This window comes from Gordionus sp. m RMFG-2023, chromosome 2 (assembly GCF_954871325.1).
Source record: "Gordionus sp. m RMFG-2023 chromosome 2, tfGorSpeb1-WG-v2, whole genome shotgun sequence".
NCBI lineage: Eukaryota > Metazoa > Nematomorpha > Gordioida > Chordodea > Parachordodidae > Gordionus > Gordionus sp. m RMFG-2023.
The window spans coordinates 40,433,259-40,451,482 of record NC_088776.1 but is presented as its reverse complement, the minus strand read 5'-3'; the positions used below and the strand labels follow the sequence as shown (position 1 = coordinate 40,451,482).

The window sequence follows — 18,224 nt, the reverse complement described above, 5'->3', positions numbered from 1 at the left end:
ATTCCAATTCTTTAGATAATTTAATATATGATATATTGTAAACATAATTAAGAATTATTATATTATTATATTATATGTAATTATGCATTTCAGAAAAATAAAGTTATAAATTGGTTTAGAATTATTTTGTCAAATAATTTTCAGTCACAATATGTTAACAATTAAAAATAAAAAAAAGTGAGGGCCTATCATTTAGACATAATTTTTAAAAAAACATTATTTTGATCAATTTTAGCCATATAAAGAGTCATTTTTCATCCCAGGCTCGGATTTGGCACAAATATAAAGCAGTGTTATATCTATCTACAGAAAAAAAATTTCAAAAAAAAATACCTTTTTTTTTCTATGGCCATTTCCGGTTTTATACATCCGGTTTTGGACATTCATCAAATTTATATCATATTTATTTTTATGTCATATTAAAGAACTATTATTAAGCTACATAATAAAATTTAAATTATTTTTCTAACTTAATTATTTCTCGAGATGTTTGAAAATAAATGAGGCACATTTTGTCAAAAATGTACTATTTTTCCGCGCTTTAAACGCCCATATCTTAGCGAGTAAACCTTGTTGGGAGGTAAAATTTCATTTTTTTCTTAGTTATAGTATATACTACCATTATGCAAAATTTAAGAAAAATTGAAGAGGGTCGGGTTGAGAATCGACTTTTTTTGGTTGATTTGATATGGAATTCACCAGTAGCTAATTCATTTGAATATTATTACCTTTCCTTTTTCTTCTATTCGCATTTTAATAAATAGAAATAACTGCAAAGTTATGATTAATAAAAAAAAAATTCAAAATATTCTATTGTATTAAATAAATTTGTAATATTTATGAAGAATAAATTATGGAATAAATCATTAGATCTTCAATTATTTTTTTTTATTTTTGCTGATTTCACAAGCCTAACTAAACAATATAAAAAAAAATTAAAAAACTTAAAATAATTTTCATCATTTTTTAAAATGATACCAGTTCAATTTAAATCACAGCGTTTTTATGAAAACATCACTAAACGCTTCTACTCAATTTGTAAGCACTTTTACTCATTTTTTCTAATAAAATGGAATTAAAAAAATCAGGATTTTTTGAAAATAAATAGAAAATGTTCCAAATCAAGAAAATAAAGATATTCCAATATCGGGAAATCAGGGCAAAATGGGTTAAGTGTTTATTTATTTACTTTTACATATTTTACCACGACAGAGGGGGGGGTTTGTTAAAAACATTTTCTAAATTTTGAGAAGATTATAATGAAGGATAATTATAAAAAGTGGCTATATTTTAATTATAGATTAAATAGGTGTCTTATTCAATTTTCTCATTTTGTAAATTGCAAAAATTTTTAGGCCCGGCCATACCTCCCATATTCTAAGAGTGAGGTGGGATTTTTAATGACTAAAGGATAAAAAGCGGGAAATCGCGACAACTGCAATCCTTTTATATATAAATATTGGTGAATAATTTTTTTCAAATTATACAAATTTAAATTTGAATTTGAATATTATCCATATTTATAAAGTCAAAATTTATAAAAATTAGATCCAAATCTATATATTTATCGGAAGGAATTTATTTTATTTAAAAGTTTATTATATTATATATGAAAATAAATTTTAACTCTTCGCAATTCATGTCAAAATTCTGCTTTACCATTAATTCGGCCTCTAATAAATCAAATGAGACCGAAGAAAATTTTTTTCGCTTAATCATATTCATTAAACCAGGGTTGTGCATTTGACCGGTCAAATACGTTTCGGTCAATTGACCGATATTTGACCGGCCAAATATGGTCAAATGTGGTCAAATTCAAATATATTTTTTTAAAGTTAATATTATCTTTATTTTGAATATAATAGTAAAATGAATCTATAATACTAGTTTTTTAAATTCATTCAATAACTAACGTGTAGCTATCTGTATCAGAGTCTTGTTCTGATTCATATTCAATATTATCATTTTCTTTAATATTTTTTAAACAATTTTCCTGATATCTTAGATCTTAAATCGATTTCTATTTTCATAAGAATATTAACCCAAATCGACCTATTTCTTTCTAAAGAAGAAGTAGAACTAGGAATTGTTAGTCTCTTAATGGGCAGGGTAGACAAAGTTTAATCTATTAACTTGAGGTCGGAATTGATTGTTTCTGGAAATTACTACTTTCCACATATTTTGCTATATTAAACATGCTGTTTTTGCTTCTAAAATTAATTATATCACTTAAAATATTTTGGTCATCACTACCTTGTAAAATAGCTAATTCTTGAATTATATCAGATACTTCATTAATTACACTACTAGTGAGTTCTCCTCTTGATATTGTGGACCCGAAAAATAAGCAAACATTGTGATCACATGTATTTACATCTTTTTTCCCTTTTTTAAACATATTTTTAATTTATTTTTCCTTTAAATTTTTTAGAGTATTTGACCGTATTTGACAGGTCAAATACTCCTCCGGTCAATTGACCGGTCAATTGACCGGTCAATTGACTGAATTTGACTGGTCAATTGACCGACTTGCCAACCCTGCATTAAACACATCTCTGAGCCAGCATTTGAATGTAGAATTAAAAATAAATTTTTAGATATTTTTTAGGCTTATATTTACATTTTTATTTAATTCTTTCTAAATATTCTAACTTGATCGTATCATTCAAAATCAAAGGTTTAAGCTATTTATATCTATAATTACCATAATAGTTTGATAATTCTGAGTAACTTCTTTATATGCTTCAACTTGTGTATCAGAACAGAGGAATAGACAAGATTTATATATATTTATATCAGCGCCATAAAATTTGGCGGCTGAATAGTTTTACGTACTAATTGTAAATTATATCATATTTCTTGCTTTATTTGTACCAATTGAGTATTTAAACAAGTATAGTAGCTCGTAAAAGGAAAAAACTATTAGTAACAAAATTTTTGCAAATCTATGATTTAAGCGACGGAAATAATTTATTCAGAAAATTTTATCGATGTTCTGTATTAATTATAATTTAATTCGTTTAATAGACAGTATAAAGAAAAAGTTTATTAGCAAAATAAGAAAAATTGCCTAATTTGGCATTATTGATAGAATGGAAAATAGCTGGTTTGCGCTAATATTTATTAATTCTTCAGTCATTTTTTTCACACACAAAAAAGTAACCGTACTATAAGAGAAATAAAATCTATATCTCCCATTAAAGCGTAAAATCAACCAAATTTCTGGAAGCATTTAATCTGGAATAAATCAATAATTGAAATTTATTACATTGATTCTTCAATTCGTTTGGTAGATAGTTTTTCGACAAAATAAGATAAAATTGCCACGATTGGCAACATGCGAAAAAAACAAATATTTTTGAGTGAGCTCATACCATAGAAATGCCAGATTAGTACTTACTATTCCATCAATCAGTTTTTCTAGTCAATAAACAAAAACTAGTTTTAATAAGAGAAATAGACAATAGCAACCTTTAAGTATGAACAGGGTTGCCATGTCTCTCCCCATCAGCAGGACTCCAGCAATTTTTTAGTTTACACGCAGATATCTCTCTCCCGCAAAACTACCACAATTGGAAATCTCCCGTAAAAATCTACCGCAATTTTTTAATTTCTCCCGTATTTTTTTAAAAAAGTATTTTAAACGTTTTTAATATGTAAATAATAATTTTGAGACATTAATTGATTATTTTTATATTTTTAAATTAAATTTTAAATATTTATTCAAAAAAATGTCTAGTTTGTAAATTTCTTTCTATCCTGTTTTATTTTTATCCAATAATAAATCAACATTGTTTCATTAATATTAGTCAGTACAGGGGAGTATATCAACATCAATTGCAATACAAAAATATTCTCAAAATGAAACTATATTTGCGGAAATCGTATACATCTATTATGTAGTTCAACATTCACAGAGCACTATATATATCATTACAATGTGGGTCGAATCTTTTTCTCATGATATTTAACGACTCCAATATAAGTGCAAACCTTACTTGTGGCAATAAAAATGAGCAAGGCTATCACAAGTGTTTTGGTACCTGAATCCTAGAGGTCAATTCTAGACGATTTGAAAGATGGGCATTTATGTGCAATTCTAACAAATGTATCTAATAAGGGAAATATTAAAACATTTCCCTCGATCCTTTTGCAATTTCAACAAGAATAAGAACATTTCAATAAAACTGTTAAAAAAATTTCCTCAAAGAAAAATCCAACGATGTAGCTAGCCACATAAGGGTAAATATAGCTGATTCAAGGTTATCAATGATTTGCATGCCAGCTTTCTGCGCTGATAATGTCTCTGTAAATTTTGACAAAAACTAAAGTTACCGAATTGAGGCAGCACAAATGAATTAATACCAATTGGCTGTATATAATTCTTGCAAGAAGGCAATGAATGTACTGTCTGTGGATGTCGAAATAATTGTGATGAAATGTTTTAACGAATTTAGTTCAAATAAAAGAGTTAATGAATTAAAAGAGTTGGTGAAGTGGTCTGACTTGGAATGGTGTGAGTTGTTGCGATATATACCTATCAGGTGGTTGTCATTAATACCTGCCATCGATAGAATTTTAAAATTTTAAACCCTTAAAAAAATACTTCTTAAATAAAGATTTTAAAGGCTGTCCTAAAATTTGATAAAATTTTTCTAGTATGAAATGGCAGAAGTATATTTGGGATTCTTTTCACATGTAGGAAATCTACTGCTTGCAGTTAATATTCAGTTGCAATCAGAATATATTAAAAATGATTCACAAAATCATGCTACAGCTCTGTTCATCTCTATAGTTAAAAATTGATAATAAATTTTATGGCGCTATTGCTAAAAATATTATATTAAAATGTTCAAATAATACTCTAATTAACACACATTTAAATGAAGCAGATATTTTTATTAAGACAATTTTAGAATATTTATAAATCATATGAGTTAAATTTTATAATTACAATGAAAAAATCAAATAAATAAAAAAACTTTTTGTAGGAAGGAGTTTATGCTACGAGCAACCTCTTTATTTCAAAATATAATTTTATTAATTATTTTTTCTATTCATATTATTAAAATTTCCGTTTACGTAGAAATAGCTTCACTCAAAAAGTGGCGCTTGAATTGTTGCATATTCAATAGGTCTTTTAATTATCTATCGATTTATCTGTAATAAATAACCATGTATTTAACTAATAAGTTCAATAAGAAATAACTTAAGTTACATGGGCCTCGTGCTCATAGCAGATTTAGTCTAATTTTAGAGCCAAGCGCCAGGTCTGGGTATTACATAATCAACCAATTAACAATACTAATATAAGTAATCGAGTTTCATAAAATTTAAGATAGCCTGTTGAGTTCACGACTCAAGTTTATGACTAGTTCACGACTCAAGTTCATAACTCGAGTTCATGACTCAAGATCAACACTCAAGTTCATGACTCAAGATCAAAACTCAAGTTCATGACTCAAGATAAAAACTCAAGTTCACGACTCAAGTTCGGAACTCGAGTCGTAAAAATGAGTCGACTAATTGACTCAAAACTCGACTTGAGTTTTGAGTCTAGTTATTGCGACTTCGACTCGGAGTCGTAGTCGGGTGAACTCGACTTTTCAATCAAAATTTGATTTTAATAACTCTATTTACAATTGTATAAATATTATGACCTTGGAACAGAAACCATCAATTAAGGTTAATTTAATAAATATATTAAAAATACCGAAAAACATTGATGTCTTGTTTGAGGAGATTTTAATTCTCTCTATTTTTTTATGATTCGCCAAAACTTCTCCTTACCTCATTCTAATGCCTCATCCGAGCGCATTTTTAGCCTGAAGAGGACTGCCTGGAAAAAGGAGAGAAATCGGATTTAACAACATTAGAGGACGAGGTAATGGGTAAATAATGTATAATATGTCATGCCAGAAATTTTATAATCTCAATAACGACGGTAAACATTAGTTTTATTATTTAAATCTCAAATAAAATATAATTATGTTTTAGCAAGGGCGCCATAAAATTTATTGTCAATTTTTAACTGTAAAGATGGACACATCTGCAGCATAATTTTGTGAATCTTTGTTAAGATTCTTCTGATTGCAACTGCACATTCTACATGTGAAATCATTCCTAAATATACCTCTGCCATTCATTATAAGAAATATTTTTTAAGGTTTATAAAATTTTAAAATTCTATCGATGGCCGGTATTAGAAACATATCCCAACCAACAGTGTGCTGACTCACTTCTGTAAATACACTCTGTTTTTTCCAAATTCACTGAGGCATTATCAGATCAGAAAGCTGACATGAAATTTATTGATCATCTCGAATCTGATATTATATGGTTAGCTATGTCTTTGGATTTTTCACTATTTGAGGGGAAAAAATTTAATAGTTTTATTGAAATGACCTTAATTTTGTTGAAATAGCGGAAGATCAAGGGAAATCCCTTATTAGATGCATCTGTTAGAATTCCATATATATGCCCATCTTTAAAATCGTCAAAAATTGACCTCCTGGATTTCGGTCTTAAAACATTAATGATAGCCTTGCTCATTTGTTCTACAAGTACAATTTTCATTTATATTAGAGTCGTTAAATATTATGCAAAAAAGATTCTACCAGCATTGTGATGATAAGTATCTCTGTGAATGTTGTACTACAAGATAAGTACAATTGCCGCAACTGTAGTTGCATCTGTATTATATCTTATATTTTGAAGTACCTTATTATGTATTTAAACGTGATACGTGATATAAGCTCCTAGCCCTATAATGTTATACACACACACGGTAGATTTTCAATTGCGGTCGTTTTGAGGGACATTCGCATAAAATATATTTTTAATTGTAAAATTAAAATCGTTTTTTATATTTAAAAAAGATCGTTGGTTTTTTTTATAAATTAATATAATTTAATAAATCAAGATTTTATTGTATTTGAAAAATAGTTACCGACTTTGTATTTATATAACTAATTATAAAAAAAATAGGTAGATAATTAAATCAATTCAAAATCCCGGCCGAAGGCCGCCATCAAAAAATTTTTTTTTAGCAATTTTTATATTTCTACCGCAATTTTCATGTTTCTCCCACATCTCCCTCAATTTGAAAATTTTGACCTGGCAACCCTGAGTATGAACCAAAAGTTATTAGAATTTCAAAAATTATCAAATTAAGATTGAACAAAGAATCTAAAGAAAGCAATTATAATAAAAAAATTACATGAAATTATCATTATTTATAAAATCAACTTTTTTCCTTATTATAAAATATGAGGATAAAGATAAAAAGCTAACTCGATATTTTAGCCAAAAGAAAATTAATCTTGGAAACTTTTCCGACAGATGACATAACTTGCGGCAACTTTGGAAAATGTTATATCAAAATGAGATGGATTAGTTATGGTAAAATTTAAAACAATTAGGATAGCTAATTATTTTCATCAAGCCGCGAAAAGGTTGAGCTATTGTTTAACAAAAAAAATTTAGATTATTTTAATGCCGTAAAAAAAAATAATTTTTAAAAAAATATAACCAAAAAAAATGATGTATTTTAATTTTAGTTTTTCATGACATGACATGAAGCCACCCAAGCTCATTTACATTGTTGTCAAATCAAATGAGAATATAGTATATTAAAAAAAGTTAACCAAATTCCATATTTAAATAATTAATAACCTTAAGGAATTTTAAAGCTATATAACAAAATTAATACAACCAAATATCGTAACTTGAACTGCGAACTCATTAGAGGAGCATCATTGAAATTAGAGGGGGGATAGTTAGTTATGAAATAATTATCATTATTTGAAAAATTGGAAAGGGATGAAAGGTATTTTTTTTTAAAATTATTTATATTTGGTAGGAGGTTAAAAGTGAGAGGGTTGAATCATTTATAGATATGTATACAAGACCCTGATTATATTCTCCGCAGTCCGTTTCTTAAGTTAAAATAGGAAATGGTATAGCAAGTATTATCTTATTTTAATAGATCCCTTTAGGTCATATTTTTTTATATCTAATTTACATATAGAATAAATATCCTTAAAAAATAAATTTCATTATAAAAAGTTTTTTAAAAAATGATTTTTTTATTTATTGAATATGTGAAGGAAAAAGTAGAGCATTGCCATATCATATCGTCTAAACCAATAGGTTTGTTTGTTAAATATATAACTGAAGTGTAAAATTTTAAAAGAATCACTGATTTGAACAAAGACTGGCTAAAAATAACCATAGAAAAAAAACATCTGACAAAAACACCCCTATATAAATTTATATGCTTTAATAAATAAAAGGAAAATGTAATCCTCGTTTTAAACTTTGCCCTTTAGTGTAATACTTGAGTATTATTTTATAATAGTACTTTTCTAATCATGTTGCTCACCAAAAATGATCATATTTGTAAGGGGAAACAACTATATGACTCAAGGGCTAGGAATATGAATTTTAAAATAATTTTATAATACATGACGAAAGGTAGTTATTTTTGAAATATTAATCGTGGGATTGATGTGGTAGAGAAAGACTGTGTCACATATAAAAGAATTTGTAAATACCCTCATAAAATCTGTATCTTGATGAATGAGTCTTATGTAACTAGCTAAACCAAAGTAGACCTTCCTATATTTTTGTCACAAAAAAATAATGAAAATATAAAAATTTTGAGACTATTGTATAAGGTTCCATGTCAATTCGGCGCAAAAAACTCGGCGCGGCGTCAATTCGGCGCATCGTCAATTCAGCGCGGCGACAACTCGGCGCAACGTCAATTCGGCGCGGCGACAATTCGGCGCGTATCTAATACAGTTGCAATTTATTATAAATTTATTATTATAAAAAAAAGGATGATTAAATAGAAATGATTTTGAATGTTGATCATATTAATTATTTCTTCAAATTTTTTTTACAAAATCAATAAAAAAAAAATTAACAACCAATATTTATACCAATTTCCTTGCTGGACCAATTTATCACATTATAAGGTAGGGGAGACTGGGGTTAGTCGAACCGATTTTTATAAAATTGGCTATAGCTCCTGGTTTTTTAGATAATATAAAAAAGATATGCTATTATTTATGCCAACTAATGACAAATATCAAGTTTGTGCATAGAACACAAAATATTTTATATTCTAAAAATTATCAGCAAAAGAAACAAAATTGAAAAAATGGCCAACTATTTTTGAAGGCAATGATTTGATATATTTCTAAAAACTTCATGGAAATGATTAATAATTTGTGTAAAAATAAATATTTTTTGAACGAGGTTAGGGCAGGTTAAATTAAAAGGTAAGAGAGATATAACTATAAATGCCCGAGGTAAACCGAAAATTTATGTACTCTTTAGTCTTTATTATTTAAGTTTTAAAAGTATAATATTCAGGGTTGGCAAATCGGTTAATTGACCGGTCAAATTCAGTCAACTGACCGGTCAATTGATGGAAGAGGATTTGACCTGGTCAAATACGGTCAAATACTCTAAAAAATCTGAAGAAAAAAAATTAAAAATATTTTTGATAAAAATTGAAAAAAACGATATAAATACATGTGATCACAATTCTGCTTATTCATTGGGTCCCCAAGTGGAGTATCTTACTAGAAGTGAATTTAATGAAGTAGGTGATGTAATACAAGAATTAGGCATTTTACAAGGTGGTGATGATCAAAATATTTCAATTGATAATAAATTTCAGAAGTAAGAGCGGCATGAGTAACTTCCTTAAGAAACTATCCTTCCTACAAGTTAGTGATTAAAAATATTGAAGAAAATGATAATATTGTTGAATATGAATAAGAACAAGACTCTGTCAAGGAGAGTGAAATTAGTTATTAAATGACAGTGAATTTAAAAAATATTATAAAATTAATATTATAGATTCAGTTTGCTATTATATATATAAAAAAAGGAGTAAATTGTCTTAAAAAACATTTATTTCAATGACCATATTTAATCGGTCAAATATCGGTCATTTGACCGAATCATATTTGACCGTCAAATACACAACCCCGATAAATAAAAAAATTCTTCTTCATTTAATCTAATATTAGATCATCGCCCGCAACTGGACGGAACATGGCGCACTTACACTACAACTGGAAAAAAAAATTTTTTTTTTACAAATAAGAATATTTTTAAATTATTTTAATTTATTTTTTTAAAAAAGGGTTTAAATTTTATAAGACTATTATTTTTTTTTTCTCACTTAACTTTGAATATTATCATTATCTTATGAAGAAAAAAAATTATTTTAAAATGATAATTAATTGGTAAAGATACTAAAATTTAACTTGATAAGAACTAGTGTTGTTAAACGGCTCATTTTGAGCCGATTTTTAAAAACGGCTAGCAGATATTTTATTAAAAAAATTATTTATGCAACCCTTAGGATATTGCTCACAGGTGGCATAAAGGGTTGAACTGAACATCTATTAACTAAATCTCGAGGCTTAAATAATATTTTTCTGGCTAAAATATTGAATTAGCCGTTTTTTAATCAAATCGAGCCGTTTAACAAAACTAATAAGAATCAATAAAAAAAACAATTATAAGAAAAAGAACAAAAAAAACCAATCAAAAATAATTATCCATCCAAACATAAATAATATTATTTTAAAATTTTAAAAAAAATTTGAATTTAAATTGATATTGAAACCTTTTTAATAATAATTGCAATTTTCTTCTTTTTTTTTTATTTATCAGAACTAACCAGGGTTTTTCATAAAATGCTCATATCTGAAAACTCAAAAAAAAGAGACTTTTTTAAAGAATCAATCCTTCAGCAGGATTTTTCATCAAATTTTGCCAAAGAATGATTGTCAAATTGTTTTTTTATAAAAAAATCTTTATTTTTTATAAGTGTCAATCTTTAGTGATTTATTATGCATAAAAAAATGTTAAATTTTGTTGTTCATTTAAAAAGAATTTCTCAAAATTTTGGGCGAAAAAGATAATAATTTAAATGCATAATTAAAGATTTTTGTAAAACCCTAAGAACTAGTGTGTGCTGTTAAACGGCTCGTTTTTCAATCACCCAGAAAAATATTACGCAGTCTGGAAATTTTGTTCGTAGAAGGAAGAAAGGTCTAGACATATATTATCGAAATCTCAAGGATTAGACAATATTTTTCTGGCTAAAGTACTGAGTTAGCTGTTTTTAAAAATCGGCTCAAAACGAACCGTTTAACAACATTGCTAGGAACCAACAATAGCAAATAATTTAGACAAAAAATCTTTTGAAATAATTATTAAAAATTTTATTTAAGAAATAAAATATTGATGAAGTTTTTATAATTTGGGAAAGTTTTATGAGTATTTATTATATCCAGAAGTTTAGAGTTAGCAGGGCTTGCTAAACCATACACGTCAATTATGGCAGTTAATAATGAAAAAAATACAAAATGTTTATCGAGATAAAGGTTCACGCAAAATCTCCAGGCTTACATAATATTGCCTACTAATCAGGGGCTTGGCAAATATTTAATCTCTTCTTAAAATTAATTATAACAGAAGGTTAAAATTTTATCATAATATAGTTTTATTAGTTTACGTCTATAGACAAAAAATCTTTTGAAATAATTATTAAAAATTTTATTTAAGAAATAAAATATTGATAAAATTTTCAAAAGATTTTTACATGACAGAAATTTTATTAAAATATATAATCATTTATATGTAAATTAAATTTTTTAGCAAAGTTTAAACACTCTTCTATAATTTGGGAAAGTTTTATGAGTATTTATTATAACTAGAAATTTAGAGCTAGCAGGGCTTGCTAAACCATACACGTAAATTATGGCAGTTAATAAGAAAAATTACAAAATCTTGAAAAGGCAATTTCATGGCTGTTTATGATTGGTATTTAGGATTTATGCTAAGAAATCATAATATCTCCTTTATGACCAAAATGTTTATTAAATTAACCTAAATTAAGTTTAAATTTTTATATATAATTTGCTTCAATTTATAAATATTATGATATTTTTAACAATAAAACAATAAAATTATTCTATACGTATCATTATTAATAAATAAAAATGCATTTCAATTTATTATGGCTAAAAAAACCAATGATTTAGGAAGCCCCTTGAATTTGCCCACCCCGCTATTGGGGCTTTTTGGATATTATTTTTACTTTTTCAAAAAGTAAAATTTAAAAAAAATGATTATATTCTTAAAATTTTTATAAGGTACCTTTATAGAGTATAGTTTTAGGAGGTATCTAATTATATATTCTTTTTTATATTATCTAAAAAAATCAGGAGCTAAATTTTGTAAAAATCGGTCCGACTAACCCCAGTCTCCCCTACCTTATAATGTGGTAAATTGGTCCAGCAAGGAAATCGGTATAAATATTGGTTGTTAATTTTTTTTATTGATATTACACATTTAGTAAATAAAATTGAGATTTTTGTAAAAAAAAATACGAAGAAATAATTAATATGACCAACATTCAAAATCATTTCTATTTAATCATCCTTTTTTTTATACTAATAAATTTATAATAAATTGCAACTGTATTAGATACGCGCCAATTGACGCCGCGCCGAATTGACGTTGCGCCGAATTGTCGTGCGCCGAATTTTCCGCGCCGAATTGACGTGATACCATTATATAAAAACAAACAAAATTTTTATTATTGTAGATAAGAATTTAAAAAATTAAACATTCAATGTAATATTAATAGCGATTCCTTTAAGATAATCTAATCTTGATCAATTTTCGAAGTCAGAAACAATTGTTACTATTCTCGCATGTAGATTTCGATATTTTTTTCTCGGAGTAGAGGGTGTTTCACCAGAATTATATTGAGCAATTTTTAACTCTGTAAACCCTTGTTGTTTTTTTAAGCCTAGAAAAAATTATATAGTTTATTAGTAAATCTTTATACTTTTTAAATCATTTTAAAATAATAGATATATAGATAACTTGATATAAATTTCCACATGTTTGGATGGTAACTTGTTAGGAGGGAACTGAAGCATGCCACCCTTCAACCGCGTTGTTGGTTTTCGCTTCCCCGTTCACTGTTGATTGGTAACAATTCCAGAGTTCAATATTAAACAAAGCAGGTACTCTGCCTCTTCCAAACGTTTTACCAAAATAAGCTTTTTCAAAAGTTTCAATTAGAGGCTGAAGTAACAATTGATTATTAGAATAAAATTCGGAGTTTATTAGTAATTCAAATGTTTCAACTACATTTAAGGGTGGCACAAACGCCAAACAAATCATCATTCTAAGTTGTATATTAAATTCTACATCTGTTTTATATTTATGCGACATTTTTGAATGTTTCGCCAAAAGGATTGGCCAAAATGGAAATAGCAACATTTGTGTTGCTAATTGGGAAACACTTCATTGAAAGCTTTTACACTGGCCATTTCAAAATCCGTCATAATTTTTTTTGGAGTTGATATTAAGTTGTCACCTATAATAGTAAATATTCTTTTATAAGTTTCATAATCCTTTCTATTGGTCAATATATATATGAAAGGTAAAATATTATTATTTCTAATCCCATGAATTGTATAAATTTGCGTAAATAAAGGTGGCGACGATTTAAATGTACCATCAGAAAGCCAATGTTCGCATGAAGTTAAGAAGTCCAAATTTTTTCTTGTTCCAAATATGATAACACGGTCGGGAACCTGACACACATGATAAATAAATAAGCAATTATAATTAAGTGTTTCTTATCGGGCAGCTTATCGCAATAAAAATGAAGGATTTAGTTATATTTGTTCAAAAAATTTATAGAAAATCTTACAGGACCATCATCATGAAGTATGAAATCCTCATATTTATCTGTAATTGAATATTCATGCGGAATTACCAGCTCAATAAGGCTGCTAGGATTCGGAGGTGCAAAACTGTTGGAACTCCGCGTTCGGTGAATTATACGTTTCATAAGATTCGGTGATGGTAGTGCCATTGATATGTAATCACTTAATTGAGATACGTGTTTCGCCACAATAAAGTTTGGAGTTTCCATAGTATTATTCAAAGCTTCATTCTTAATTGAATTGATTATTTTCTTGGTTTTCATTTCGATTGGATTTTCTGGATGATTGTGTATTTCTTTATTATCTTTTATCTTACCATTTTTTTTTGTAAGTCGTACGGAACATTTAAAAATATCCTGATTAATGCATCTATAATAATTAGTATCTGAGACTACTTTATCCAGGCGGAACAAATAATTTTTAAAGGTTAAGATCTCCTTATTTTTGCTTGATAACATATTTTATAAGACTCCGAAATAAAGAGGAAAGAATGGCGAAAATATTTATAATTTATAACCAAAGGAATGGCACCAGCCAGACGAGAAATTTTTTTTTTTTAAATTTCGGCAATACTTTTTTTTAAAATAGTTATAATTTATCAAATATGTCATTAATTATTTGTTAATTTTTAGTGTAGCTATTTTTTTTATTATATTTTAAAATTATTTAAAATTCAATAAGAACCCATATCAAAATATTTTATTTAAATTAATTGAAATTAATGCCGAGATATTATAATAAAAATTTTATCACGCCCCCTTCCCCCCCCCCCACCCCTTTTTAAATTAACAGAAAAGATAAAAAAGATATCTATAAAGATCGTAAAATAATAAGATTAATAAATATTTTAAATTGGGGAAATCCCTTATTTCACTTAGATGTAATTTATTTTTGAATTGCCATTCAAAATTGATATTCTAAACAGTAATGTTGTAGACTTTATTCATCTACACTGTTTAAGAATAGTGACTGCCAAAACCACGGTTGTGCATTTGACCGGTCAAATATAGTTAAAATCAAATAAATATTATTTTATATTGAATATTATCATTTTCTTTAATATTTTTTAATCAATTTTCTTTTTGTCTAAATCTTCAATCGATTTCTGTTTTAGTAAGATTATTGACACAAATCGACCAATTTCTTTCTGAAGAAGAAGAAGATCTAGGAATTGTTAGTAATGTCGCTTCTCTTAATGGCCATGGTGGTCAAAGCTAATTCCACTGCTTGAGATTAAAATCTGATTGTTTCTTATGGAAGTTACTGCTATCCCCATGATTTTCTATTAAACAAGCCGCTTTTATTTCTGAAATTTATGATATAACTTGAAATATTTTGATCACCACCTTGTATCCTAATTCTTTTATTATATTACATACTTCATTAAATTCACTATGATTAAAATGCTCTCCTTAATATTAGGAACTCAATAAGCATTGTGATCACATTTCACATGTATTTATATCGTTTTTTCTTTTTCAAACATATTTTTATATTCAGATCTTATAGAATATATGACCATTTGACCAGGTCTCCCGTTCAATTGACCCGTCAAAATCTAGTCATTAGACTGGTCAATTGACTCACTTGCTAACCCTGGCCAAAATTGATTGATAAATTTATAAATATTAAGTCATCAGACAATAAATAGGAATGCTACCCAGATATCAATTTCGCCAGTAAATATTAAGATTTAACTAATAAACTCAATGATTAATATATTGATAAAGCTGAGTTCCTTGTGCGCGATTATATAAAATAAGAACTTCGAAGAAAAGGATAGGATAGCGAAAAAAGTGTATTTCAATAACAAATTTCATAAACCAGATTTAAGTTTATTAATCATTATATAAATTTTTTAAGGTTAAAAGAAAATTACAAACTATGTAAATTAAAAAAATATTATTCAAATAATATAATTATAAAAAAATGATTCAAAATAAATTAGTCATTATTAGCAATTATCGCGATATTAAATTCTCTATAATAATAAATTAGTCATTATTAGCAATTGTCGCGATATTAAATTCTCTATAATATCTTCGCGATATATGTTTCGCGAAATAATTGTCGCTACATTGTCTTTGCGATTTGGGTTTCGCTATTATTGATTCGCGATTAAAGTTTCGCGGTAATGTATTCGCTTTAAAGGTTTCGCGATAAAGTTTTCGCTATAAAAGTTTCGCGGTAATGTATTCGCTTCAAATGTTTCGCGATAAAAGTTTTGCTATAAAATTTTCGAGATTATTGATTCGCGATAAAAATTTCGCGGTAATGTATTCACATTAAAGGTTTCGCTATAAAAAATTCGCGATATTTGTTTGCTATATTGTATTCGCGGTAATGTATTCGCTATAAAGGTTTCGCGATAAAGGTTTCGCTATAAAAAATTTGCGATATTTGTTTCACGATATTACATTCGCGGAATAGTATTCGCTATTATGGATTCGCGATAAAAGTTTCGCTATAAAATCCATTCGCGATAAAAGTTTCGCTGAATTGACATGGAACCAAATTAAACAATGTTTTTAATTACAAAGTAAAATAAATTCTCATAAAGGGGGAGCTTTCATAAAAAACGCAATATATTTTAATTATGTAGAGACTTAAGGAAAAAATTCTGTACCCCCCCCCCCCCCCTTCCCACCCACCCCGCCTACCTTTCCTTTTATTCGATGCTTTAGGCATTACAATTTAAAAGAAATAATTGTAATTTACTATAATTACATCCAAATCGATTCATTTTTTTTAAAAAAAAACTACAATATTTACAGGACTGACTATGCAAAAATATTTTTTAAATATTTCATTATTATATTATAAAAAATTATTATAATTATTTGTTTATCTCATTAATTAATTTTTTTTCCAAAGAAAAGAAAATGTCAAACAGGCTAGAATTTTTGGATAAAAGTTTCGTGGAAAATGGGTTGACGCTTTTGAAATTCGTTATGGAATATCATAATAATATCAGGAAATTTTCTGTCAGGCCAACGCCAGCATTGAAACCAGGATATTTGAGGAACATTCTGCCTTCAAAGGCTAACGATCAACCTGTGGATTTTGCCAACTTGTATTCGGATATAATTAACATAATTTTGCCTGGGGTATATAATATTGTATTCTATATTTAGATAACTCTGGAAAAATAAAAATTAAGCCATTAATAATAATAAATCCTTGATCTGGTCACCGGACAAGATTAGATTATTTTGTTTATGATTAATTTAAAATAAAGAAAATATTCTCTAATGTGAATATTTTGACATGGTCTGAAAATGAACTTGCTCCATATGTATATTTCTCTATTTTTTTTGTAGATCGTGCACTGGCAAAGTCCGAAGTTTCATGGATTTTTTCCTGCTGGGTGCTCATACCCCTCCTTATATGCTGATATAATATCTGCAGCCTTTAGCTGCATAGGCTTTAATTGGGTAAAATAATATATTCATTTTGTTTAAAAAAACAACAACATCTTTGTTGATCCATAAATCCAGAAACTATCTCTTAATCAATTACAAAGCTGTTTTTTAAAATAACTATCTCTTTAAGAATAAAGAAAAAAGATTAATGATTATAATATTATATAGAATATTATATTTGTATGTATTTTATAGACTGCGAGTCCCATATACACGGAATTAGAAATAGTAATGGTTGATTGGATGGCGAAAGAAATGGGTCTTCCAAAAAAATTCCTGTTTGAATCAAAGTCAGGAGGGGGAGGTATAATTCAGGTGATTTTATTTATATATTAATTAGATGATAATTATATTTCGTTGTTTTATAAAATGTTTACACCCTTTACTTCTACTCAAATTATCAAAGATTTTTGCTGTCTCAAATGATAAAACTTAGAAATAAGAGCATTCCAATAACCCAGAAATAAAATTGTAAACCAATCATAACTTATTCATGGTAATGTTTCCATTTGAAAAAAAAAATGAGTTGGCATTAAAAATGGATTATACTAAGAAAAAAAATTATAAAGGTTTAAGTTCTGTTTAGATTGAGGATTAAAAAATTTAAAGGTTCGGTTCAGGACTCAAGGAAACCCTCCCCTTCATGATCATGCGTTATTATTATACTACATTAGGAAATTCATTTTAAATTCCGCGTTTTGTTTTAATCACGGCCCTAACTAAGAATTTTCGTGATAAGAGGGTGGGTGGGTGGGAGTATTTCCTAGGATCGTATAACGTCATTACCATAAACTATATATTTTTTCATTATATTGCGAAATTCTTTTCGCAAAGGTATTATAGCGAACTCGTCTCCAATCCTGCAGAAAATAATTAGTAGAAAATTCATAGAAGGATCCCCCCCCCCCATTACGGAAATCCTGGAGCATCCATTTAGATCTAGATAATTTATTATATCATACATCTTTAGATTAAAAATGTAGCATGCCAATGAAATACTTAATAATATCGAAGTCGATTGAAA

At 27.4% G+C, this 18,224-nt stretch overlaps 1 protein-coding gene across 3 annotated transcripts in view; it reads left to right on the top strand.

Annotated features, from left to right (window-relative positions):
• LOC135923820 (3,4-dihydroxyphenylacetaldehyde synthase 2-like) overlaps positions 1 to 18,224 on the top strand; it is a 47,509-nt gene that overhangs the window by 3,665 nt on the left and 25,620 nt on the right. For 2 of the 3 annotated variants that reach the window (XM_065458774.1, XM_065458773.1), the window contains 3 exons: positions 16,653 to 16,885; positions 17,099 to 17,212; positions 17,396 to 17,515. In XM_065458774.1, coding sequence (XP_065314846.1) covers positions 16,661 to 16,885; positions 17,099 to 17,212; positions 17,396 to 17,515 — 459 coding nt within the window. In that variant the 5' untranslated portion in view covers positions 16,653 to 16,660. Of the gene's footprint in view, positions 1 to 7,367; positions 7,402 to 16,652; positions 16,886 to 17,098; positions 17,213 to 17,395; positions 17,516 to 18,224 lie in introns of those variants that run through there. The other variant, XM_065458772.1, reaches the window with a different exon arrangement.